Below are 27,888 nucleotides of genomic sequence, written 5' to 3' on the forward strand. Positions count from 1 at the left end.
TGGTTTAGGTGGGGCGGTTGTGGGATGGTTTGGGTGAGGCAGTTGTGGGATGATTTGTATGGGGTTTGGGTGGGGTAGTTGAGAAAGAGAGATGCAGAGATTTGAGGGAAGGAGAGAGAAAGGGTTTGAGTTATGAGAGGGGTATTTTTGGGGTTTTGAAAAAAGTGTCATATTTTTTTTAATTTAAAATGTATTGGTTTAAGAATAAAATATTAAAGTTTTTTAAATATAGAAAATCAAATTTCCTTTTAGTTTTTACCCAATAAATAAATAATGAAAAAAAAAAGTGAAGGAAAGTACTTTCTATAAATTTGATAAGATAGTTTCTAAAAATATTTATGCAATTTTCTAAATTTCAAAATTACTCTAACCTTTTTTTTTTTAAAAAAAAAAAATGGCAGTAAACGAAAAATTTTAAGCTGTAAATCTCATTTTAATTGGGTATAATTTGCTGAGAAATACTGTTACAGATCATGTTGATGTATAATTTGTATACAAAGCCGAGCAAGCTTAGTTGTGCGTTCTAACCGATCCTTACAAAACCCAATCGGCTAAGTTACTGATTCTTACCAAGCCTTACAAAGCCCAACAGGCGAAGTTGCGCGTTCTTACCAAGTATACCAAGGCCAGCCCAACTCCAAGGTTGGAAAAGGGTAGGGTAGGGTGTTGTTAATATTAAGAGTATTCGCGGTGCAAGTGGTACGGTTTTTTATTATTTTTTCAAACCAACCTGTACATACGGTTTTTTTTTAATTTTCCAAACCGAATTAAAAAATCGCAAAAACTGCACCGCAAAAAATAGTGCGATGTGGTGCGGTTTTTGCGGTTTGGACTATCATTAATAATTAAACTATCACAAATACAATAAAACTTGAACAACACTTGTCAAAAATATCATAAGACTTGAAAATAAATATGAAAAAAAAAAATTTAATAACATAATAATTAGTGGGATTTGGGTTGGACATTCACATATTGGACTTAAATAAATATAAAAATGGGAAATTCACATGGTATATTAACTTTTGCCATTTTTTTTACAAAAATACTGTCAGGTGGTATTTTTTTACTTCTTTAATGTGTTTTTTTATAAGTTTCATACTGCAGTATACTGTGTTAAGTTTCATTGGTGTTCTACTAGTGTTTTTTAGTTGTTCTACTGTTGTTTTGAGTTGTTCTGCTTTGTATTTTACTAGTGTTTTATAAAAACACAGTATTTTTTAAAAGATTTCCGTGTGATAGTATTTTTGTAAAAGTTAACTCAAATTCTAGTATTTTTGTAAATTTTCTTATAAAAATTGGTATTTATATAATGTGCGATGCGGTGCGGTTTGAGCTGCATATTAACTATTCAAAATTGCAAACCGCACCGCACCGCGCAGTTTAGGAAAAATTCAAACCGCGGCCGCATCACAAATAATTTCAAACCGTATTTTTTTTTTGGGTGCAGTGTGGTGCGGGCGGTTTGAGCAGTTTAAGCGGTTTGATGAACCCCTAATTAATATTAATTTTTATTTATTTTAATTAAAATTACATAACTTCCTAGCTTGTTTTCTATATTTTTATATGAAATGAGCTCCTATTGATATTAACCGCTTGAATATAATTCAATTTAAAAATGTTTAAAAATTATCACTAACTAATTACGGCTAGGCTGCCCTATCAATGCGCCACTTTTAATCCTTCTTATTTCAAGGTTAAACACATTATATTCAAGTTTTTTTTTTTATTTTTGAAAGAGAAGATTAGTTAAAATTCGCCAGAATGATATGACAATTGACCTCAAATTGATTTATAAATGGAAATGAAAATTTTGGGCTCAACTTAGAGCATTTTCAGGGTTAATTTATTTTATATTATTATTCTTTTTTTAATCATTCAGAATCCCAATTCCCTTTTCAAATCTCAACTCTGTCTACCTTTCTCTCGAGGAGTGCCTCCAATGGCGTCGGCGTAACGCGAAGCTTCCATCACTGATGACGAAGAACTGAAGCCCAAGCACTGTGCAGATTTCATTCCCGCAGACTACCTCAGGTGTTTTCATTGTTTCCCTCAATTCCTTAATATTGAATTAGACATGGTAAACTTTTAAATTGAAAGTAGTTATTGGGGAACATCACATTGCACAACGATGAATAATCATGTAAATATGAATGCGCATACAACCATACCATTTACTTGATTTTTTTCCCCTTAAATCTCTTTCCGGATTTATATACTAAAGATTATCGTTTGTTTTAGCTAGTCAGAGTGCAAGGTGATGGTTGTATTTTAATATTATTTATGTTGTGATTAAGGTAAAGAATGATGACACTAGTTGAAAATGAAATTCCTTAACTTTTTCAACACCTGAAAACTGAACGATCAATCTTTTATGATTATATAGAGGTTCAGCTCTATGTTGAAATTGAAACCGAATTATATAATTAGAAATATATAAATTTATGTGGCATGAAAGGAAGACATTCTTTTTTTTTAGATTGAAAGCAGTGGACTACAAGGATATCTGGATGCGCATAATGCAAGTGAAAAGAGGTGTTACTGTTTGCGTGTTCGCTGCTATGCTGATTTTCTAATGTTGGCAAAATTATGTCCCTCCAGGCTCTAGCATATTGAGATGGAGAACACTGCCCCTGACTCTACAGGACATGATCTAGTGGGAAAGTGGAGGCACAAGAAAATTTTCATATGCCGGAAAAGGTTATGGCGATGACTTTGGAGTTTGCCATACAATTGTCTGCAGTACTGTTTTTCTTGAAGAAAGACCATTTGCTTCCATTGGTTCAAGAAAAGGGTTGGGTGAATCAAATAAATCTGATGCTTGTCCTCGTCCAACAGGGATAAGAGTAGCAAATTTCTGCATGCAAAAGCAACAATGGAAACAGCATTATTCCTCACATTTTGCGTTTAAAAAAATGTTTTGTCCATAAGTTCAGTGTTGAAGATAGACTGATCCCTGAAGGAGATTTTGAGGATTAGATGCTATAATGGGGTCCATTTTTTCTGATATTATTATAAATTTCGAAATGATAATGATGGTGGGCTTGCTAGCATCAGGTAATACTACCTTTGTGCTTTTCTTGCATATTCTTCCTTCTTTATCTTTATGCACGTTTGATGTGTATGGCTTCCACAGAAGATGAATATCTTTATTGGTTCCAGGGCTTTCGCGTAGAAGTAAGATAACTAATTTGATCGCCTGAGACAACTTGTATATTGAAATTCCATATGTTAAGAGCCACCAATACTCTATGCAATTATGTAATTGACCAGACAAATGTATCTAAGAATGCTAGTAAACCTGGAAGATAACCTATTTGACCATATTATGTACACGAATCTCTCCAAATATGCAAAGGAGAAAAAAAAATTGCAATATCCTCCATGGTCAAAGTTATGGGATTTCTGTTGTAACTAATTCCGTGTTATGTCTAAATCTGTTATGTAGCCTTTTACTTCCTCCATTTCGTTAGCAGCTTACATCTTTTGTCGTCTGTCTTATCCATTCTATAGGCAATTGGACATCTTGGAAGTACAAGATCATTTCCACATCAAGCGTATCAAGGAAAATGGAAATGAAAATCTGTGCCTTTAGGAAACTACTCGTGGAATTCATTTAACTAACGAAGTTCATTTTATCAAGATAATGATAGTTGTTGCTGGACTTATGGAAGGGCTCAAAACCTATGGTAGATAAAAGATTAAGGCAATACTTCAATTCTGCCTCTATTGATCACAGGGGTAGCATGATTCAACCCCTTTGTAGGACTTCATTATCTTATAATGCACCTCTTACAAATTGTCTTATAGTGGTGTTGGTGTTGGAGATCCCAGGTGCTCTGCAGGTTCCAAGTCCTTCGGCACCCCCAGATGTGGTAGGTTCCATAGTTTCTGATAACGATATTAATTCAGCAGTGCATGTTAAAATGCTTTATAAAACTTCTGGTTCTGTATCTTATTTGTTTTGAGAGTCTCATGTGGAAAGTGTGCCATTTATAAAAATATATGAGATATTCCACTTATCATTAATTGGTTTTAGGATAGAATCCGTTAATTACATTTTCATACTTTCTATTAGAGTCTGAGACTTACATTATTGCATGATTTATTAGTCCCTTTTTCTTTTTGTTTTCTTTGGAGACAGTCCCAGAGAACATACATATGTCAGTTTTGTTAATTTACTTCAATTTTATGTTCAATTGATTTATTTTTGGCCGTTACTAATATTCTTTTGGCGTATTTGTTTTCCTTATTGGCTATGGAATAGGTTCACCGTATGAACCAAGCTCTTAGACCTCAACATGGAACTTTTGTGATGTAAGTTGTACCATATAACAGAGCGAATTCCCCTTGTTCGGACTTTCAAGGGTTTCTTTTGACTGCTTGAGAGGTTTGCTTGAGATCTTTAACTAAAAGCACAATCTTTTTATTAAGCATAAAGTGAAGATTGATATGAAATATGGATCCGAGGCTTCATGAACTTTCGCATACTCTTTTATATAGATTTGATGAAATATATGACAGTAATATGAGAAGAATGTTTTATATGGACATCACTTCACTCCTAAATCCAGTCCTATCATTCTAATTATGTATGTGTGTGTGCCCCTTTCCGAAACTGGATATATTAGATGCATTTTTGTAGGGGTCTCGATAGCTCTAGCTGTACTTTTTTCTCGTTGCACTACATGTCTCTACAAGGTGAGGTTCAAACTATATAAATAGAAACATAAGCATAACTTAGTTTCAAGTCAACTATTTCATATAAGTATTCTTGTACTCAACATGAAGACATCGAACTATGGCTGGCTATTATTAGTCTAAGTCCCAAGTCTCTGTTACACAAAAACAATGGTTAGCTGTATTGAATGTGAAATATGTTTTTAAGTTTTTTTCATGCATTAGCAATGCACATGCTTTTAGCTAAGGTGCCCACCTCAATGTTCCATGTCTTCGTATTAAGCAGGCTAACCACTTTTCTCTTTTTTTGAGTGCTCATTTGCCACAAAAGTTTCAATTATTGTCATAACAATGGAGAAAAGATTATTTTTCCATCTTTTTTTCTCCTTTTGATGTTATCCTCATAACTTTTTCCCACATTCCCAATGTGTACTAGTACTTCATTGTTTTCCCTTTCCCTCTCAATTCCATAAAAAAGCAATCTTCTTAATTAATCAATTTCATTAATCTTTAAAAAGAGAAGAGAGAGAAAGAGAAAATTGATGGTGCTTAACCAGGTTACCTAGTTATCAAGTATATAACTGAGTCGATAACTATAGTAGTAACAGTTCTTGATATATAACTGTACATATGAATCTCTGCAATCAACATCCCACTCGACATCAACACCACTTTGCATGGTAATTTTTATTTTTATATATGAAATTTGTTTGGTTTCGTTTTTTGATATTAGTGAAGGGGGATTCGAATTTGGAATCTGCTCTTTGAATTGTAAGAAAAAGTGTGGAACTATTAGATTATGCATATCACCGCAATTTGTTTGGTTTCTTATCTTGTAAATTTTACTTGAAGCAAACTCATAATTTTTTTTTAAATATGGGGCATGCGGACAAAATTTCTGGCAAATTTGTTTAGGCAAAGTGAAAAGTTAGGCCCCCATGATACTCAACAATGGAGGGTCCCAAGCCATGTGATGAGCTTTCTCGAAAAAGTTGAAATGTTCCCACATTTCTAATGGTAAGGCTTTGAGCATTGAAACTGATGGCCTAGATTCTCCCTCTGTTTCAACCAACAACTTCCATCAACTTTGCTTTTATAGCATATGGAATGTGGCTTCCCTTCCCTTCCCTTCCCTAACCTTTCCCTCTTCGCTTACTCTTCTTCAAATACAGCTCAAACGTCGTTTCATGTTCTGACCAGTGACCATCATGTTTGTTGTTTGTTGCACTCTACATTTATTCACTATTAGTTTAATCCGTGTTCCAATAATACTTTCATTATAAAAAGGAAACAACACATACATCTTTCTGTATTACATTTCCTTGTTTTTTTTTAATGAGAATTATAACTTGGACTATGATTATCATTCACTCACTATGGTTTGATCAAGGACCGGTTCGTCTAATCTCTCGTATCAGGAGTCAGGCCCCATATGAAATTTAATGAAACAGAGAAAAATAATGCACAATTAGTTTATTCATGAATTGTACATATGCTTCCCATTAAATAAATAAATAATTGCCCATATATTTTCTTTTCTCTCTCTTCTTAGAGAATACATATATTATATGTGGAGGGGATGATATAATAATTGAAATTTAGAAAGAGTTTGTGTCGGGGGATCTTTAATTTGACCTCATCTAACTTGGTGGTGGCGGTGGTGGGGGCCGGGGCCATTTGTACAAAAATTGAAGCAATTGCACAAACAGATTTAACGACAAAACTCCTAATAAAGATCTCGAGAAAATCTATAGAGGGGACATACAGGTAAATGAAAATTAGATATAAGAAACATTATAGGGATGGGGATGTACCAAGTGCAAGTACCAACTTTAAAGTCGATTACCATAAGATATTTAGTATTAATATGTAAAAGATGTAGTAGTTTACATGCATAATTGAAAATGTATACTATGGATAAGCTACTAATGTATGAGTGGTTTTCCTCGCTCCTCAAATTCCTAACTATAATAAGATATTAAAAGATGGAAGTGTCGTTCTACTTTAAACCATACGGTAATTATTTATATTATATATAATAAAAGAGAAGTGCTTTCGGTTAACGTCAAAATGGTTGTTTCACATCCAATCATAACTTCACTTTTCTTTCTTGGAATTCAAGTTAGGATAAAATGGTAGACCCCAACATGCCTTATCATAATTTAAATATACAGTGTGTATATATATTATGCTCAATTTTTCAGATACTAAACTCTTTTATTTTTTTCTCACATTATTCTTTTTCTTTCATATATGCTAGCTAGCTAGCTTTTCAGAGAAGCCTTTTAACTTTTACCTCCTCCACGTGCACGGTGCATATTAGGAGAAAGAGAATAAACAACATTATGCCACATAATCAACGTACGCCTACGGATGATCAACCGCTAATTTAAAGAATATATTATATATGATATTTTGGTTCGTAATTTACCAAATTGATTAGCAAACAACGTACGGCATGATCATGCATCATCAATTCATTATCTATATAATAATTGATAATTCTTCTAATTGACTGCTTAAAATAAAAACAATAAAAAAAAAATCATTTACCAAACCTTTTAAGTTACAAAAGACCAATAGTCAAAGCTTCACTCTTAACTAAAGAGAGACCAAGTCAAAGCTGTGACTCTCTTGTCAGTGAGCAAACATATCACTATCAGTTATCTATTCCTACGCTCATGTTACGTACGGCTCAACAAAATACATGAATGAAACTAATTTTTTTTTATTTAAGTATTTATACATTACATCAGTATAATTTGGGACTCGAACTCAGAATCTCCAATACACACGCACTTTTTATGGCCACTTGAGCTAGCCTCAAGTTGAATGAAATAAACTAATTTAATCTAATATTATAAATAATACCACATTTATTTAAAAAAGAAAAATTATAATACTATATGACTTTGGTATGATCTGCCAATATATCCATAGTCAGAACTTGATAAGTGCGTTATAATTATACGAGAAGTCTATATAATATTGCTTTGGAAATGGATTTTTGATTTGTTATTTGTTTGGGAATTTCTGTACTTTTTATTTATTTATATATATTTAAACAAATTATTAATACTATTATTAAATCAGTCAATTAATTTATAGCAATATATTTTAAATATTTTTTTAGTATATCACTACATCATGTTTCGTTTTCTCTCTTCAAATATGTAATATGTATTAAAATTTCTGTTTTATCTATATGTGAAAAATGTAATAAATTAAACATAAATTAAATCAAATTTTTATATAAATAAATATACATAAATCTATATTTTGCAATGGGGCAACAAAAGAAAAAAGTATTTCCTTTGACATATTATTAATTTATTATATAATTCAGTGCTATGATATTTAGATAAATTCAGTTTTGAACTACACATGTCATTAGAGACTTTCCAGCATATTATAGGACCCCGCATAAAACTCCACTATACACACTTGTGTGCGTACATGTTTCGAGAGTGATATTATCACACCTTCTTCCTCCATAAATGATAAAACATTGGTGGTGGTGAGGTAGGACGTGGACAAAAAAAGGTCAATAATGGAATGAAACAAGAAAAGAAAAAGTAATCTTTGTAATTTTACTTTATTTATCCACAACAACACACCAATATTTGTATATATCATTTTAATAATATATTATCTAAATTTGCATCTCTGTTTCACATGACTAACTATACTAGAATTGGGTTGACACAATTGAAGGGATTATTTCACAAATACATAAAAATTATAAAAATAAAATTTTACGGAATTTTAAATATTTTTATGATTTTTTTTATTTTATTTACAAAAAATACGATTTTTTTATGTTGTACTCTTGTTAATTTGTTGTTGATTTTTTGTTATCGGTATGTTATTTTTTGTTGTTACTTTGATGTTATTTAAATGTTATTTTCATGTTAATTTTATATAATTTTGTTGTTATTTTAGTGTTATTTTTATAAAAAAACTGTAAAAAATATATATAAAAAAAAATTAAATATAAAAATGTTATTTTTTTTAAAAAAAAAAAGGTGCCTTATATAATTATCTTTAAATTTAATTTAAGAAAAATAATAAAAATTGGCTGTCTTTGTAAAACAGAAGAAGAAAGGGTTTAATTTAATTATTCTCATTAAATATATGTTTAGGGAAATGTGTTGTGTCGTTTGTCTTTACCCCAACTCTCATGAAGTAATGAATGTGAAGAACACTAAATTCTATTCTATTCAAAAGATCACAGAGTTTAATAATCAACTTTCCCGCTCCCAATAAGAGAACTCGAGTGTTGTTAATAAAATTGAAAATTGAAATTGATGAAACAAAAATACTACTTCATTAGATTAGAAGGGTCTTCTTTTTTTTCCTTCTTAATAAAATTCTTCATCTAAAAATGTGTGTAGTTATAAAAATTTAGCTAAGAACCTCGAATCAGGACAGGGTCTTGAATAAACTGAGATAAAGAGAGATTAAATTCATGAATGAATATAATGGGTAAAACGTAAAACATCTTTTAAGGATAAATTGTTGATTTAATGGGGACAAAAACAAAACAAGATGACCTTGGTAAAAGCATTATATATATGTATAGCAACGGACCACCATAACAACACCACCATTGCCCCATCACCACACTTGTAGTGAACTAATCAAATTCAAGCCCCACATTCTCCTCTTTTCAATAATATCACTATTTACTACTCTACACTAAAATATTTGATGCCTTGCCTATCCTTGCCTTTGCCCTTTTCTTTACGCACCCCAAAAGTCCCCAAAGCCCCATAAACCCACCCACGCAAATCAATACTTCTACTTAAAAGCCTAAACCCCTCTCCTTCTCTCTTTATATCCAACCTTTTTAAGTCTCCTCATTCCATTATTGACTTTTTCTTCTCTTTCTATAGCTCCACCTTCACTTTTACTTTAGCTCTATGGGATTCCTTATTAGTAGGATTTGAGTTAGTTGGCTTCCGGGTTTAGTTAAATATGATAATGATGAACTTTTGGGCCGCTCACATATCGACCATGTTTTCAAATCCTTTAATTTCGAGCATCGTTACTCTCTACGCTTTGATTTTCCTCTACGTTCCTTACCAATTCATGAGAATTGTTTTCTCTCCGGTACTGATTTTGACTGGGGTTTTGCTTCTCACTCTTCTTCGACTTGGTGCTGTTCAGAGATTTGAAGATGAGCACAAGAGGGACGAAACCAAACTCCATTTCCAAACCCAAAGAGAATTAGATGATAATGATACAACAATTACTCCTACTCCTACTCCTACTCCTACTACTCCTGCTGATGATGATGATGTTGTTACCAACGATAACAAAGACAGCGATTCGTCTGATTACCCTGGTCAATTTTCAGGTTCTCAAGATGATGATTCCAACTGGGTCGATTACAAATCCGAAACGGACTCCGAAACCGAAATGGGTTTTGATCCGAATCCATGTTTTGAAGTATCTTTCGTTCAATGGAACCTGAGGGGACCATTAGAGGTCATTTACGAAGAGTACGAAGGAGACGAAGAAGATGAAGGTGAGAGCCAAAAGGATGAGAATAATCGAATTCTGGGTACTGAAAAGCAGCATACGTTTTCGCGTTATTATCATCCAGATTCAGATTCTGATGACTCGTCCGACGGAGACTATCCGGCCTCTGGGTTTTGGGATTCGCCGGTAAATATGTGCTTCAGGTGGGAAGAGGAAGACAGAGATGGTTTAATTGAGATAGCTTTGGGGGACGACGACATTGATAAGAGACACAGAGGCTTAGATTTTCACGTCGTTGACGAAGATAATTTGATAGAGATAGATATTTATCAAACCAGATCAAACGACGGATTTCAAGCCAGAAACGACGACGTTCCTCCTCATCTTCAGGCGAGTCAGATTCAATTAATGTCTAATTAATCTTTTTTTTCTTTTAATACAAAAAGCATTACCGCAAAAAAATAAAATAGTGAATAGTAGTTATTAAAATAGGAATTTTGGGTTGTCGGATTTTAGTTTTGGATGTTTTCGTATAACCGTTGTATTTAACCAATGTTTAATTAAGATTAAGCACTAAATCCAAAAGATTTGAATATTAAGAAATATGACTAAAATACCCTTATCATGGTAAGAAGATATTATCCTTCTATCGATAGTGGGTAGTGAAAAGATTACGTGTGACGTGTATGTCGTTATTGGTTCAACGTTCAAATTCAGAATTTCCACTCAAGCCATTTTTGTGTGTTGTGCTTGCTATAGGGATTCAATGAACAATGGTGGAAATAGATTTGACAAGCAAAAGTTAAAGAGAATATCACGCTATTAGATTGCTCATCAAAGGTCTTTTTAGACCCAATAATAAATGGTTCTTATAAGAAAAAAAAAATGGTACTTTTCATCTTTTTGACAATAGTTCCTTTCATGAAAGTTTTCCAATTTTTTTAGCATATTTTTTTTCTTCTTTCCGTAGCTCTAATTGCTTGATTTAAATTAAGGTGACAAGATGTCTAATTTGAGCTATAGTTCTTTAATAATTTTAAATTGCCAGATGTTCTCTTTTGTAGCTATATGTATGTAATTATTAATATTGCATTGACCTTGTAATTATTACTAATATAATATAAGATTCATTCATTTATAAAGTGTGTAATCTTAATTAGCTTAATGTAGCCATGCATGCATGATTGTGTGTTCATGACAGAAGGACAAAACTTTGATTAGACGAAATGGTCGCCTTAAACAGTTCAATAATATAGACTCAATTTTCATGACATACAAAAGTTTGATTAAACTCAATTTTCCAACTTGAATTGAAATTTTTATGTTAGCTCTAGAAGTACTCTATCTAGCACGTGTGGCACATCTATAAATTTGCACAAAATTGGCAAATAAACTGCAGATTTAAATGTTTTCTGCCTTGATCGATAAGTCTGTTGAGTGTTACTGTTCGTTAATATGGCTGATGCATTAATTCAATTCGAAAAAGATAGTGCTAAAGCTGTATTCCAAGTTGCCAAAAATGAAAAATTAGGTATAATATTAGTACAATTTCTACGTCAATTTGGTATCATGGGGTCCACTTTGGCATATATGCGTGTTGCTTCAATAGTAAACAATTATGCCCTATACATATGGAGTAATTTTTCTAGTCATCTAAAATCATAAAATGGTACCTTTCAAAATAAATAAATAAATAAAAGGACGCGAGCATAGAAAAGTAGCAATATGACAAGCAATTTTCATAACAGAATCTTATTAACTCAAAAACTATACATGATACATTTACCATGTTTAACATGTACAGTTTTTGTTTATTAACTTATTAAAAAAAAATGGTCTTTTTGAGAATTTAGGAAACTTATTTCATTAAAAGAAAAAAAAAATCTTTATTGTTTAAGGCTAAACACTTTTTTTTTCTCTTTTTTACCCGAACCAAATCATTACAAAATGAAAAAGAGAGAAAACAACAACAAACTGAAATAACGTAAAAATATACCACTGACAATATTTCTTCTTTTCTTAAAAAAGCCATAATAGTATAGAAACGGCCCAAAACTAAAAAAGCGACACTAAATTATAAGAGCTATTTACAAAAATATGGGAAAATAAGGATAAGTTTTGATATATATGGCATAAAAACTTAATTACACTAAATATGTCATTTTTTAAAAAAAACTTACAAATATGGGAAAAAGTCATGAGGAATGCCATAAAAAACTTTATATTTGTGTTTCTTTTTATTTTTTTTTCTTTGTTTTTATAAAATAAAACACTAAAATAAATAAAAAATGTTCTCAACTATAGATGTTATTTTTTTTTACAGATTTTAAACTTGTTTTTTTTTTATTTAAACTACTGTTTGTTTTTTTTCTTTGTTTTTTTGTTAAAAACTAATTATTTCATTAAAAGCAGCAGAAAAAAAAAACCAGTTTCATCAACATCATCCTGAAAAAAAAAAAACAATTTAAAAAAATATAATCTAAAAATAATACAAACTTTAAAAATCAGTTTCATCAACATTGAAAGAAACTAATAATTTCATTAAAAGAGTTGAAAAAAAAAATAGTTTCTTTAAGTTATTACAAATTTTTTATTTTAAGTTACTTTTTTATTATTTTGTTTTTAGGTTCGAAACTTACACTTATATTTTGTTTTTAAATTATTGGTATGCATTGTGTATTGTTTTGATTATATTTGTGATTAGTATTTTTTTTTTTTTTTGTATTTGTGTGTGTGTGTTTTTTTTTTAATTTGGTTGTCTGATTAAACTGGTTTCAGTTAACTTCATTATTAACATTTATATTTTGTCATGATCTTTTATAGCCTCAAAACTGGTTTCACAGGTCGAAACTGGTGTCACAGATTTAATTGTATATGTAATGGGGTTGCCCCATTTTTATGATATTATTGTATATTTTTTAGTTTGTATAAAACCAGTTTTATTATTGTATGATATTTGAACAACAATTTTTATTTTATTTTAAATAATCAGATCTGATACACATATTATTTTATTATTTTCATAATTGGTTTTTTTTAAGTAACTAGTTTTCATAACTAGTTTTTTTATACTGTTGTTCATAATTGAGTTTTAAGTTTCAATTTTTTATTTGATTATTTCAAGAAACTGGTTTTTAATTATTTGTTTTTATTTTGATTGTTTTACTAACTGGTTTTTCACATTCCACAATTTTTTTTTTGTTATTCTTTTATGGTTTTTATTGTATTTTTGTCTCTTTAATTTTCTTTGTTTCTCTTTGATTTTAATTTCTGATTCTCTTTGTTATATTTGCTGCATATTGTATGTTTAAATCAACTCTGATTTTTGAGCAAACAAATAAAAAATTAAATGCCGGATTAAAGAATGAAGTTAGAAGTTTAGTTATAAGGTATTGATATAAAATTTATATGTTCGAAACTGGTTTTTAAATTTAGTATCGTTTGTAAAAATTTAGTTATTAGGCATTGTGTATTTTTTATTATGTTATTGATGAAACTATTTTTTTTTTTTTTGTCTCTTTTAATGAAATAATTAGTTTCTTTTAATATTGATGAAACTGGTTTTATAATTTTGTATTGTGTTTTTTCGGTAGAAAAAACCAGTTTTTTTTTTATGTATTTATGCCATATTATATCTTATTTCATTAAAAACAGTTAAAAAATCAGATTCATCAACATCATACTGAAAAAACACAATATAAAAAATTATAATCTAAAAATGATACAATAACATCATAAAATGGAGAATCCCCATCACGGAACCCTCAAAACCTATGAAAGAACTTATGAATCCTGTGCAACTAGTTTTGATCTTATGAAAAATCATAACAACACATAAATGATAAACAATGCATATAATTGAAACCAGTTCTATCGGTCAACCAAAAAAAATACTAACAGATATAATCAAAACAACACACAATGTACAATAATAATCCAGAAACAAAATACAAGTGTAAAAACTATTTTCGAACCTAGAAAAAAAATAATAAAAACAAAATTAAAATAAAAGTAATATCATTAAATGGACCAACCCCATTATAATACCCTCAAAACATGTGAAACTAATTTTTAATCTTTGAATTTTGTGAAACTAGTTTCGAAGCTGTGAAAAATCCATAAAAATACTGTTATTATTACAACTTAATGGCTTTGGAAGGAGAAGTTACCACTTTGGAGCTGATAAGGCAACATCTTCTCAATGATTTTGGTTCAATGGACAGCTTTATCAACAGCCTTAACAACTGTACGACCAATATTAATATCCAAAACCAAACTCATCACATTGATCATGATTATTCCTTCTCATCGCAAAATAACCAATCATTCAAAGTTCCAAAGAAAGAAACAACTAATAACGATGACTATTGTGAGGAGGCTAATCACAGTTTTGAATTTCAAACCAAACCAAACATATTAGTTAATACCGGCGGCCACTACTCCAAACCCTCCAGTTTAAGCCAGCGCCGCTCCTCTATTAACGTAGCCATACCACTGCCAAATTCTCCGGTGTCGGCGAAGGTTCCGGCCATGTCATCGTTGGCTTCTGACAACGCTCCTGCCGACAAATACTATCGGTCGCTGGAGCTATTTTCAACTATCGGAGCTAACAATAATCGGAGCAAGAATCGGCCACCGGAGAAAGAGAAGAAAAGAGAGAGGCAGCACTTGAGAGATAAACAACTTTAAAAAAATTAGGGTTTGACTTAGAAAAAATACAAAAGTATTAAATATGGTATTCAAAACTAATAATAACATAAATATGGCTTAGTATATACCATATATAAGTTTGAAAATAAAAAAATGCCATACAAAATGGCCAAACTTAAAATTGCCATATTTATGTAAAAATATTTCAAAATCCCATATTAGGTGTAATTTTCACAAATTATAACCAACGACACAAAAAGTCAGGAGCGACAAAGCAGTGTGAATAAAGAGAAACAAAATAGCCCAATGCTTAGAAAAATGACATAAACTTTTATCGGACAATAGAAAAGACATGTTTTTAGAGAGAATGGGAAATGTTATGTAGACGAGTCATGAGGCAGAAAACTAAAATATAAAAATAAATAAACTTTAAACTCCACCTTTGATTATTGTAAAACGTGAATGTGTGTTGTTCGTCTAAATTCTGCATCAAAATAGTTGATAGTAGTTTTTGAGTGTCAAGAGTGTAGAATATTGGGATATTTTCATAAATACCCAAAAAAACAAAAAAGTAAAAAGAAAAAATAACAACAAAGTATGAAATTTTAAATATTTTTACGTACCGTTTATATCTTTATATATTAAAAGTGCCTATCTAACGGCATTTCTTGGTTTAACATTCTTGGTTTAACAGAATATACTTAAAAATAAAAGAATATTCTGTTAAATTTAACGATTAGGTTTGATCTCCCGTTAAAAAATAAACCCAATAATTAAACCCAAAAAATTAAATAATCTTTTAAATAAACAATCTTATAAATATTAATAATCTCTTTTTAAATTAAAAAAAAATCATCTTAGCCACATATCTCTCTAACAAATCTATTTTGGGAGAATATTAATAATTTTTTTATTTATTTTTTAAAAAAGAAAAATATAGATAAAATATTAGAAAAGATAATATAAAAGAAGATTGATTGTGTTGGCTTAGAGATTTTTGGGCTTTGGCTTAAAAAAATAATAAAAAAAAAAAGATGAAATGGGCTGTAATTAGTATTTACCTTATATGTTTGTGCTTATTTTTAGTTTTATTTTTAATTTTACCACCAAGAGGAGAATGTTGAAAAATATTAGAATATGAAAATATTATTGGTGCTTATTAGTAATTTGCAAAGAATGTGAAAGTCTATAAATATATAGTTGTGTAGCTATTATTAAATATGAAATGAGATAATAGAACTTTTTTCAATTAGAAGATTAATGTACATTTTACTATTAATAACATACATTATTATAACACAATTATGTTTTACTTACTAAATATACTGACACATATTTTATTTTTATAAAACAAATCGTTCAAATAATTATATTATTTTAATTATTAATTAAAATAAAAAACTAAAATATTGAATAAAACTAACACTACGTGGCTTGGCACGTAACAATCACCTAGTTATTTCTAAAAAATACGAACAATTTTTTATGTTATTTTTGTGTTGTAATTTTGTTTTTTTTTTTTTCTTGTTTTTTTTTATTTGTTTGTTATTTTTATATGGTTTTTTTATTGTTTTCATATTATTTTTAGGCTAATTAAGATTTTTGCTCTTTCAAACTTTGACATATACCAAATCATAATCCTTGAACTTTTAAAACCATTAAAAATCTCCCTTAAACATTTGAGTTTGTTAAATTGAAGGACTTTTGTGTAATTTTAGTAAGGAAAATTTAACATGGATGAAAGTTAAAGAGACATGAATTTGTACATGTCAAAATTTGAAGGGCATATGTAATATTCCGGAAAATATTATGGTATTTAATTAGACATATTTTATTAAATATGTAATTATTCTGGTAATGAAGTACTTAGGTTAATTAGTGAGAATTTAGTAAATGATTAAATAAAGTGTAATTTGTTAGTTACGAAGATTTTATTAGAATATGTGGATATCGTGGATGCCATTTTAAGAATAAAATATTTTCGGGCCCAGCAACCGTGAGAACTCGGTAGAGTGGTCAGATATGTCACGATAATAATGTGATCGGAATGATAATTATACCGAACTAGTTTAGAGTGTTAGGTCGTTGATTTGACGGGATTAGCTAAGATTACCAAATTACACCTAGGGTATGTTTAGTTTAGTTTTCGGGAAAAAGGTATATTAGCCATTTTGCATGGGTAGGTGATTTGTTTTATTTGAGTTTTGGGTTGATTACTATTTAAATTATTTTTTTAAAAAAAAAGAAAGAAAGAAGAGATGATTTATATTGCAAAGGATTAAGTAAAAAGAAGAAATTAAGAAGAAAATCTCTAAGCTCTCTCTCTCTCCTCTTTTTCGGCCTAGAAGGAAACCAAAGGGGATTCGATTGTCTATCATAGTTCAACACCCATTCTAGCTAGAAAACCAATTCTAGTGGTTTCCAACTCTTGATGTAAGCTTCTTACCATGTTGTTCTTGTTTTTTTAAAAAAAAAAAAAGATTTAGACTAGGTTTTGGTTAGGGTTTTAGGTTTGTGGGGGGTTGTGAAGTTAATTAAGGTTAGGGTAAGTTTCTAGGATTATTTTTATGCTTGTTTGAGTTTGAATTGATTAGAAATAGGGGCTATTTAGATTGATTTGAATTGGATGAAGTTTGATTTTCACTTGAGTATGTAATTTTGAGTAATGATTAAATTGTGATTAAATGATGCTTGGGATGAGTTGAATTTGTGGTATTATATTGTTTAGGAATATTTGGACAGGTATGGAATGGTTTTGGTTCGAGTTTGGGGAAGAAAACCCAAAGTTTTCTAGTGCACCAGAACCTGTCGACCGGTTGCCATGTAGGGGAAATTTTTTAGGGTTTTCTTCAAATTCTGTTTTGGCTTGGGGGGGTAACTAGTACCTGTTTTAGGTTATTTAGGTGTTGTGTAGCCTACTTTGGGATTGTTGGAAGTTAGGTTATGTCTGGTTTCGAATTTAGAGTTTTTTTCCGGAGTTTTGGTTTAAGGCATTTATGGAGTTTTGGTTATCGAGACATAGAACCAGGATTGCCCATCTTTGTTTCTACTCAGGTGGGCCCACACACTTGATTTCTGGACAGAGGTAAGAAAAGTGTTATGTATCACTTAGGGTTAAGTGATTAACAATTGTGTTGTTATAGTCTCGATTATGATTGAGAACTTGAATATATGTTTGTTAAGCCTCAGTTATGACCGAGGGTTGGTTGTTACCGTTACGAGTAATTACTCTTGAAACTGCGGATAGGTTTCTTACTTATTGTTCGTTGTATCGGGCAACAATAGCGACATATGTAGCTCATGGTTAACGAGTGGTAAGGGTACTTTATGAAGTACCAAAATTGTGTAAATGTTTAAGCATGTATTCGTATGATGTGAATAAATGAATTTTATATTGTCTTTTGATTTAATCACATTTTTTGCTCAATTTTTGTGACTCGCAGGTGCTAAATGTTGCAGGTAAATGGAAGGTCAAAGTCAAGAAGCTACGAGTCTGAGGTCGCAGTAACAATGTACATATCAATCGCGGTGCCATGACCCGGTGGACAGGATGTTCCATTTTGACTGTATTTTGGAAAATAAATTTATTTTGTAAAAACACTTTTAGCCCTGAATGTAAATATTTTTATAACAGGGAGTTTCCGTAAATATTAGTACTTATTTTTATAAAAATTATGTGTTTATTTTAATTGCAAAATTCTAATAATAACATCAATACTACTGTATAACATTAACACATATTTCTAAAATATCATTTTTTTTTTTATAATAGTATAACATTTTAATATTTTACCACATAATCTTGAACCGAAGCAACTATTCTTCGATTTTTTACAATTGAAGATACTCTTTCGATACTCTACTGATTTAGTTTAATAAATGGAATATTCTACTAGATACTAAAGGCTGCCGTGTTTATGGTCGCTCCTGCGCCTCCTCTATTAAATATTTGAAGTAAATCAATATTTGCTTTGCTGTATTCTTAACTAGATTCGTCGTTTCGATTCGGGTGGGTCCTACCCACGCCGCACAATAACAATATCACCGATAACAATGCCATTAATTAATAAATTAATAATTAGAAATACAAACTTTCCATTAATTAATAATCAGAAATATAAACAACTCTCCTAGTGGAAAATTTATATTAATAATAAACGGCCTAAAAGCAGTCCCAAAATCCTGACCTAAGCAGAACAGACTAGCATTCTTCTAGAATGTGATGCCAGATTGGACAATTTCCTTTCCTTTGCGTTGGAAAGTACCTCATTTCTTGTTGAGATTTGTTGGACTTTTCCATTATACAGTTGTTATGTTTAGGTCAAAACTGAACCATGTGAATGTGATGTGATGATGTCAATTGCGTCTTAGGTTTTCCTTAACGTTCACTTAATTCATATTTAAGCCTCCTCCTCTCCTTTTGTTTTCTTAAGGCTCCTTTTGTTTATTTCTTCATCACTTCTATTTTACTTGGCTTCCTACTTTTCATACATTAAAAATAAATAAATTGCAACCACCAAAAATGCCATCTAATTACAAAAAATAATTTAAAATCATTAATCTAATTTCACACTGTCTTCTGTCATCTCTCTCTCTCTCTTTTTTTTTTCTTCTTTTTTATAACATAATAACATGCAATCTTGTAAAGGTCAAATTAGAGAACAAAAGCATATTAAATTGTCCATTAAAATTTTTTTTTAAGTTTTTTTATTTTTACACTTAAAAATAATTTTTTTTTACATTTTTACAAAATTTTACATAAAAATTCCTACTGCTAAAAATTCTTAGTGTAATTAGCGATACAACCACCTTAAAATTCAAATGTAAATTAAAAAAAAAAATTAAAAAAATAATATTTAGTAATTTCCTTTTTTTTTTCTTTTCCAAATCGGGAGACACACCGACTGACCTAATAAGGAATAATATAATCATAATTTTTTTTTTTCAGTTGTGTAATATTAATTACGCAACTATATTCCAAAATATCACGTTTTTCAATTCTCCGAAAAAATTGGATTCTTTAATCAGATTTAGACCTACTAGAACAGACCGTTCGATCACATGATGAGGAGACTGATGAAAATGATCACGCGGCTTCCAGCACATTATAGGGGCCCACCCACTATCCTACATGTCAAAAAACTAATATGGGAAATGCTTCTAGTCCTAACCCTACGACACGTGTCTCATTTTTCTTGCTCGCCAAGTCAAGAAAGGCATAACAAGAAAAGAAAAAGGGCAAAATACGACCAGGGGAGGGGCAAAGCTACGAGTCTGGAACCAACCATTGTCACGAAGTGCATCACGTTCCTCCTCTACCTCTCCTTCACAGATTCCACTACACATATATAAATACATAACTATTACTTTCTCTCTCTAAAAACCAGTTTCTTCCCCTCTCTCTCTCTCTCTCTCTCTCGGTTTTTGTGGATCAAAGAGAGGAAAAGAAATGAGAGGCTATACCATTTTTCAGAGAGTTTCTAAAGCTTTCCATGACAATCCATCGCTCTCGAAACTGCTTGTGGTCGTCACTGTCAGGTATTCTACGATTTGTCTTACTTGTTCTGTTTAATATTTGTATTTTTCTTCAGGATACTCTGTTCGGTTTAAGTTTATTTTTTCTCCTTGATGCTGAAGGTGTTGGTATAGATTTGATTTTGGGAATTTTAAAAGTTATTTTTATTTGTTATTTTGATTTGGTTATAAGAATTATATATTTATATATGTATATTTGTAGTTGGTATTAGATTTTCTTATTATTTATGAGAGCTGTTGAAATCTAATGAAATTAAACGTACGTAGGTTTTGTTGATTATACAGTAACTGCACTATGGTATTAGTAGTTATTATTTACCACCCTCCAGAAAAATGGGACTTTTCTCTATGAGCATATATTCGATTCAAATTCGTTGGTTACTATTACATTTGCTTTTGAGTCCTGTAATTTAAACCATATGTGGATTTTTTTATTTTCTATCTTTGTTTATATTATGCATGCGTAAAGAGATTATTATTTATTTGTGAGATTTGAAACAATAGAATGATTATAATTTGTTGTTTCTTATATTAATTCCTTACTTGGCTTGTGTTTTTTGATATTTGTTTGCAGTGGTGGAGGGCTTGTGGCATATGCCGAGGCAAACCAAGTTAATAGCCCCCAAATCACAAATGTATCTGAGGTGGATAGTAAGAAAAAGAAAGTCGTTGTACTTGGCACTGGCTGGGCTGGAACAAGTTTCCTGAGGAATCTGAGTAATCCCTCCTATGAGGTTCAGGTTGTATCGCCTCGCAATTATTTTGCTTTCACCCCTTTGCTTCCAAGTGTGACATGTGGTACAGTGGAAGCTCGCAGCATTGTGGAGCCTGTTCGCAACATTGTCAGGAAGGTAGTGGACTTACCTATGTGTTTCAACTGTTTAGAATTACATAATTGCTGTATTGAAAAGGAGTAGCTTTTGTCCTAATTTTAGGAATGCAAAATTTGATTTATTATCATTGATATCTTTTTCTGCCGCTCAGAATGTTATAATTTTGTATTGTTGTGAGATAGTAGTTAGCTGAGTTACTGAGCAAAAGTTGGATTTTTTCCTGAATCAGAAAAATGTAGATGTTCAATTCTGTGAAGCTGAATGTATCAAAATTGATGCAAAAAACAAGAAAATCTATTGCCGATCTAATCAAAACAACAATTTGAATGGACAAGAAGAATTCGTTTTGGACTATGACGTGCTTGTAATAGGTATTGGAGCCAATGTGAATACTTTTAACACCCCTGGCGTGATGGAGCACTGTCACTTCTTGAAGGTATTCTTTGTGATTTTGCCAAACGAAAAATGTTTGGTTTCTGTCTTTTTGGACATTTGGCAGAGCAAACACTTTAATATGATATGTTTTGCGTACTAAGGGACAGTCATTACTATATGCATATTATGAAAATTCTCATGCAGGAAGTTGAGGATGCTCAAAAGATCAGAAGAACTGTTATTGACTGTTTTGAAAGGGCCTGTCTACCAACTGTGAGCAATGAAGAGAAGAAGAGGATTCTTCATTTTGCTATTGTTGGCGGCGGCCCAACCGGTGTGGAGTTTGCTGCAGAGCTTCATGATTATGTTAATGAGGATTTGGTCAAACTATATCCCGGGGTGAAAGATCTTGTAAAAATAACTCTACTAGAGGCAGGAGGTCATATTCTTGGAATGTAAGTAAAATTTTAAATTTTAAATTTGCTGAGGAACTACTGTCACTGAGATGATCAATTTCTAAGTAGCTATATTGTAGAATGCCTTTCAAGGCTTTTATATCGTTTCCTACCTAGATGATTCTATTTAAGCAGCACAAACAAACTTATTCTAATGTTTCGATTTAGTCAGTGGGGTGACGGAAGCATAAATTGATTTATATTGTAGAAGTTGAAATTAAAATACTTTTAAAGTGAAGCATGTGATATGAATTCTTGGATCTGACTATTGATCTCATGTACTTGTAGGTTTGATAAAAGAATTACAGCTTTTGCTGAACAAAAGTTTCAAAGAGAAGGCATTGATGTGAAAACAGGATCAATGGTTATCAAAGTATCTGATAAAGAGATATCTACCAAAGAAATGAAAACAGGGGAAATTTCTACCATACCTTATGGAATGGTTCTATGGTCAACTGGTATTGGAACGCGCCCTGTGATAAAAGATTTTATGATGCAAGTTGGTCAGGTGAGTGTCGTTCTACAAATATGCTAAATTTTTTGCTGTTTTGTTTGAATTTTTTCTGCTAAACAAGTATTGTTGAATTGCATACAGGCTAATAGGCGAGCCCTGGCAACTGATGAATGGCTACGAGTTGAGGGATGTGACAATGTATATGCCCTTGGTGATTGTGCTACCATCAATCAACGAAAAGTCATGGTACGTGCCCTTATTTTTGTCTTATAGATCAATCTTGCTGGTTGATGAATTTTTTCCTTGAAGTGTTCCCTGTCAATGTCATATAAGTATAGTCTTCCATACACAATTGTCTTCTCCTTTTCCTATTACTGAACTCTGTTGTTTTCTTCTATGATGGGAAAAAGTAGTATCCTTTGCCAATTTTCCTCAAGAAATTGAGTATGACTGTACTTATCCTTTTACCGGAAAAAATAAGTTTGTCCATAAAAGAAATATAGATGTGATGATTAGATAATGTTAAAACTGTTCCATCTGTTGATTCGGCATGTGTTGAGGGAGAGTTAATTGTGTTCATTCCAAATGCATCACAGGAAGATATTTCAGCCATATTTTCCAAGGCGGACAAGGACAACTCAGGAACACTTACTGCGAAAGAATTTCAAGAAGTCCTTGCTGACATCTGTGAAAGATATCCTCAGGTGGATCTTTATCTGAAGAGCAAGCAGATGCGTGATATTGTTGACCTTTTGAAGGAATCAAAGGGGGATGTTTCAAAAGAATCCATAGAACTGAATATTGAAGAATTTAAAGCAGCTCTTTCTCAAGTGGATTCCCAGATGAAATTTCTTCCAGCTACAGCTCAGGTACTAATATAGTTATCATTTCCTCCCTTTACTTGTAGATTCCAGCATTGATTATTGAATAAGTGTGAACTTACCGTTTATCATCCGCCATTTCAGGTTGCAGCTCAGCAAGGTGTTTACCTAGCTAAATGTCTCAACCGTTTGGAAGAGTGTGAAAAAAATCCAGAAGGTCCTCTCAGGTTCAGGGGATCAGGTCGTCACAGATTCCGCCCCTTCAGGTACCAACTGAACCCACTTAATTTTTTGCTGTGTATGGTCATTTATACTAGTGGTGAAATTATCATGCTGACAGTGATGTACTGAAGATGAAAGAACAATTCTCTGAACTAAACAAATTGTAGTGAATGTCCTTTTTCCCCACTTCACACCATATTCAGTATAGTCATTCATTTTTATTGTGTCTGATCCTTTCTAAAAGGTACAAACATCTTGGGCAATTTGCTCCACTGGGGGGAGAGCAAACAGCAGCCCAACTTCCTGGAGATTGGGTTTCTATTGGGAAGAGCTCTCAGTGGCTCTGGTATTCTGTGTATGCAAGGTAAGTTTCGCTTTTGGGTTAGTAATAATTATTATTATTTTAAATTTTGGAAGAAAATGCATAGTTTTTATGCATCCTTTTGTGTTTCAATGGTTCAGCAAACAAGTCAGCTGGCGTAACAGAGCACTCGTGGTTTCGGACTGGACAAGGCGTTTCATTTATGGAAGAGACTCTAGCCGCATATGAGCTTGTTGACATGAATAAACCTTTCCAAGATTGCTTTGCGAAAAAGCATGTTTGCAATTTTTGACAATAATAATAAGAAAAAAGTTTTGGTTTTCTTAAATTAGATTCTCATTACTATATTCAAAAACAGTAGTGAGCTGCTGTTGCAATAATGTTTCAATCTCTATATTTTGATTTTGACCTTTGTAAAATTTACTTATCAAGAATCAAAAGACGACAAACTCCCATTCTTTTATTTATAAATTTTGTAGTAAGTTCAAAATTTCCGTTTTATGCAGAAGTTTTGGCTTTAGAATTTTATACTTTTTGTTGTGCTGTATTCTTTTTGTTTCAATAATATTTGAGCTGTCTAATAGGATCCCCAACATTTCTATTTAAGACTTTAGTATCAGCTAATTTATTTAAATGTAATTGTTTTATTAGTTTTTTTTTTCATGCAAATACATAATATTATCTCATGTCCGTCGAACAATCACCAAATTGTACAAACAAGCTGCACTAAGAGTAAGAAGGATAAGAAAGAGTTGATCAATGAAATTACATCTTCACCCTTTTACTAAGTTTAGAGAGTTTCCCCTTCACTCTAGCTTTCAAAGCTATTTTAACACTAGCTTTCCAGACTTGGAAATGCAGGGGCCAAAAAAGAGCCAAACCAACATTGAACTTGCTTAATCACTTTCTTGGTAAAAACACACTCAAAAAAGAGGGGAGCACCATAATCTTATTGAGATGATCACGCTTTAGAAGATAGTTGTTGATAGCTTATCAAGAGATAAAATCACGTTTAGGAACACTTGTTCCAAACAGCTTTAGAATAGCAAACTTTAGTAGCAGAGATGAAAGAAAGATAACCTTGAATTTACCTTTTCTACTAGCGTCATGAAGGGCCTGAATATCAACGGTGTTTCTAAGCTTAACAAGCTTTTTAAAATACCAATTATAGTCCATTTTTGCTATAAAATTTCAGAAGTCATGATTTTCAAGTAAATGGAATTAATCAATTTCACGGAAAAGCTATCTTTTTTAGTGAGTCCAGCGGAAGAACTAGAACATGAAACTAAGAGGGGCCAATCATAAATAAATCAAAATAAGAGGGGGCAAACAATTAAATTACAAAACATTATGTATATACATTATATAGGATTATTTTTTAGAGGGTCATGGGTGCACATAGTTTCGTCCACAGAAAATATTATTAATCAATACAAAACAGAAAAGATTATTAATCAATTCTATATATTTGCTTCACCGAAACGGAAAAGATTATTAATCAATCCAAAAAAGTTCACAACCATTTGAGGCAAGGTAAGCACTTCATCTATTTCAAATAACCAAGGGATTTGTTGGGTCCCATAGACACTTTTTTTGAAAAAAAAATAATTACATAAAATACTATTTTTTTTTTTAAAAAAAAGATTATACTTGTTAGGTTTAATTTTTTTTTTTTTTAATATTTTTATAATTTTTTTATAAAAATAATAAGAAAATTACATAGAAATAATAGAAAAATAATATCCAAACAATATTAAAATAACAACAAAAAATTAATAACAATTTAACAAGAGTATAACATAAAAAGATTATATTTTTTTGTAAATAAAATTATAAAAACTATAAAAAAAATTTAAAATTAATTCTATACAATCATATTTTTAATAATTTTTTCATTATATTTGTGTATTGGAAAATAATTCCTTTTCAAAGTATCTCATGTTGTTAATGGAGTAATAATCATTTTTATATACACATTCACTGCACACTCAACAAGATTAATCTATTGACTCTAAACACAAACTTTGACGTGTTTAGTGAATTGCGGGTGAAAATGTAAAACTTAGATTGAAGTTTAATTTTGTAAGCTTTTATTAGTAAAATTAATTCTGACACACATTCATAACTTAAATCTGAGTCAATTTTAAATTTTATTAAAGGTTTGATTATGAGGTACCAATCATTGCATATTTGTCTTATCTTTATGTCTAAATTAATATGTCGTATATTATTTATTTTAGTTAGGCAATCTACGACAAGAACTACAATCATGCAAGAAAATAATTAGCAACAAGATGAGGATGGAGAAAGAGTGGGAGAGAGTCACATTAAATGGTTTCTCTTATCCGAAAACCCTCTTTTCATTACTTTTTTTCCTTTCAAAACCAACCAATTCTTGTCGCAGCCCCTAAAAGTGCATCAATTTTAATGAGTTTTGTAGAATTAATAATTGTTATTTTTGTGTGGTCCTTTATTCTCCTCTCCAAAAAGATTAATTTGACAACAATTTATTGCCCTCTCACTCTCTTCAATATAATCTTGTCATGTCACTACTCACACAACTAACTCACACCCTACCACCCAATTTAGTTTCTTGTGTTATGGATATGGACTGCTCCTATTTACTTATCTAATGCCACTCCTATGTTATTTATTTAAAGAACTATCAGAATCGTAAAATATTATTATTAATTTTTTTTAAAAAAATGGTCAAAATGTACATTTTGTTCAGTTTTGAACACCTATAATATAAATAAATTAATTGGAAATAACTATAATGTCATACATCTTAAGAAAAGAAAAATACACATAATATGGGCCGGCCAATTTATGAAAAACGAAACGACTTAAGTAAAGCACGGTACGAGTCCAAACATGATACCAAAATGTAAGTTTATAGGTCATGCTGGAGTCATTCTTTAAAATACTGACACGATATAATATGACTTGCATCTCTTTATTATGAGTCGACACAATACGAACTATATAATTACGGTTTTTTAAAATATGAGCTGAGATGGCAATTACCTATTTATAGCTAAAACTTTCACCAAATAAAATTGATTAAAATATAAAACTCTTATAACTGACACGTGGTCTTAATTAGGAGTGTTCATTGGATCCACTGTTTTTAGGCTTATCCAGATCCGATCTAATTATATATTGGATGTTAGATTTTACCATCCGATCTGATCCAATTGATTTCATTCATCCAATCGATCCAACATCCATTAGATGTTGGATTGGATTGGTTCTATCCATTGGATGTATTATATATATTGGTTTAATTTAAATTTATTCAATATTTTATACTAGTATTTTTTGGATGGAGGGATCTATCCAATATTTTGGTTCGATTGGTTTGTGATTCAAAAATTGTGTTTTTTAAAAATGTGTTTTGGAAACAAAAATTTAAATTTTGTAAGTGAAAATTTGTTTTTAAATATGTGATTGGTTTTAGTGTGATTTAATGTTTTTGAGTTTTAAAAAATTGAATATGTGATTGGTTGGGAATCTCAAAATAAAAAAGTAAGAGAATAATTGGAGAGTTTTTGTATTCAATGATTTGAAAACACAAAAAACATAAAAGTAGTGTTTTCATTTTTTAGCCTAAAACTCAAAATAGTATTCAAATTTTATTTTTGAAAACACTCAACCAATCAAGAATTCTTGGGTGGACCCCACCATTTTAATTTTCAAAAACATAAAATAGTTTCAAATCCTAAACCAATCACACTTAAGGTCTGGATTAGATTGGATCCATCCAATCTAATAAAAAAAAGTAAAATTTTAATGTATACATATATATTTTACGTATAACATTATAAAATCTTATTACTCATCCAAACTAAATGAAAATACTATTTAGTTTAATTGAATGTTGGATGTATTAAATATTTAGACACTTTATCCAACATCCTATCCGATCCAATTAGATATTCAAAAATAACATCCAATCCAATTAGATATTCAAAAATAACATCCAATCCAATCCATTTATACAAACCCCTAATCTTAATTATAAAATGACTGAAAAGGTGTGGAAATAATCTACATC

The 27,888-nt window shown here is 30.9% G+C and overlaps 2 protein-coding genes and 1 long non-coding RNA gene across 7 annotated transcripts; all 3 read left to right on the plus strand.

Annotated features, from left to right (window-relative positions):
* Positions 1–23: 23 nt before the first annotated feature.
* LOC115704714 (uncharacterized) lies at positions 24–4,733 on the plus strand. Of its 5 annotated transcripts, none has more exons than XR_009687575.1 (5): positions 1,416–2,034; positions 2,242–2,263; positions 2,502–3,057; positions 3,514–3,875; positions 4,268–4,733. It is a non-coding gene; the product is annotated as an uncharacterized LOC115704714 (long non-coding RNA). The 5 variants fall into 5 exon arrangements; XR_009687576.1 differs by having other exon boundaries at positions 2,246–2,263; XR_009687577.1 differs by lacking the exon at positions 2,242–2,263 and having other exon boundaries at positions 24–2,034; positions 2,480–3,057; positions 3,137–3,875.
* Positions 4,734–9,281: 4,548 nt separating this feature from the next.
* Positions 9,282–10,767, plus strand: LOC115707641 (uncharacterized). Its single transcript, XM_030635660.2, has one exon. It carries the CDS (start codon positions 9,658–9,660, stop codon positions 10,582–10,584), a length of 927 nt encoding a protein of 308 aa, XP_030491520.1. The 5' UTR covers positions 9,282–9,657; the 3' UTR covers positions 10,585–10,767.
* Positions 10,768–20,057: 9,290 nt separating this feature from the next.
* On the plus strand, positions 20,058–24,437 carry LOC115706905 (external alternative NAD(P)H-ubiquinone oxidoreductase B2, mitochondrial). Its single transcript, XM_030634675.2, has 10 exons — positions 20,058–20,352; positions 20,924–21,200; positions 21,412–21,618; positions 21,762–22,012; positions 22,301–22,520; positions 22,608–22,712; positions 23,063–23,335; positions 23,432–23,553; positions 23,754–23,873; positions 23,972–24,437. Exons 1-10 carry the CDS (start codon positions 20,264–20,266, stop codon positions 24,057–24,059), a joined length of 1,752 nt encoding a protein of 583 aa, XP_030490535.1. The 5' UTR covers positions 20,058–20,263; the 3' UTR covers positions 24,060–24,437.
* Positions 24,438–27,888: the final 3,451 nt, after the last annotated feature.

The sequence above is a fragment of the Cannabis sativa genome, chromosome 1 (genome assembly GCF_029168945.1).
Source record: "Cannabis sativa cultivar Pink pepper isolate KNU-18-1 chromosome 1, ASM2916894v1, whole genome shotgun sequence".
NCBI lineage: Eukaryota > Viridiplantae > Streptophyta > Magnoliopsida > Rosales > Cannabaceae > Cannabis > Cannabis sativa.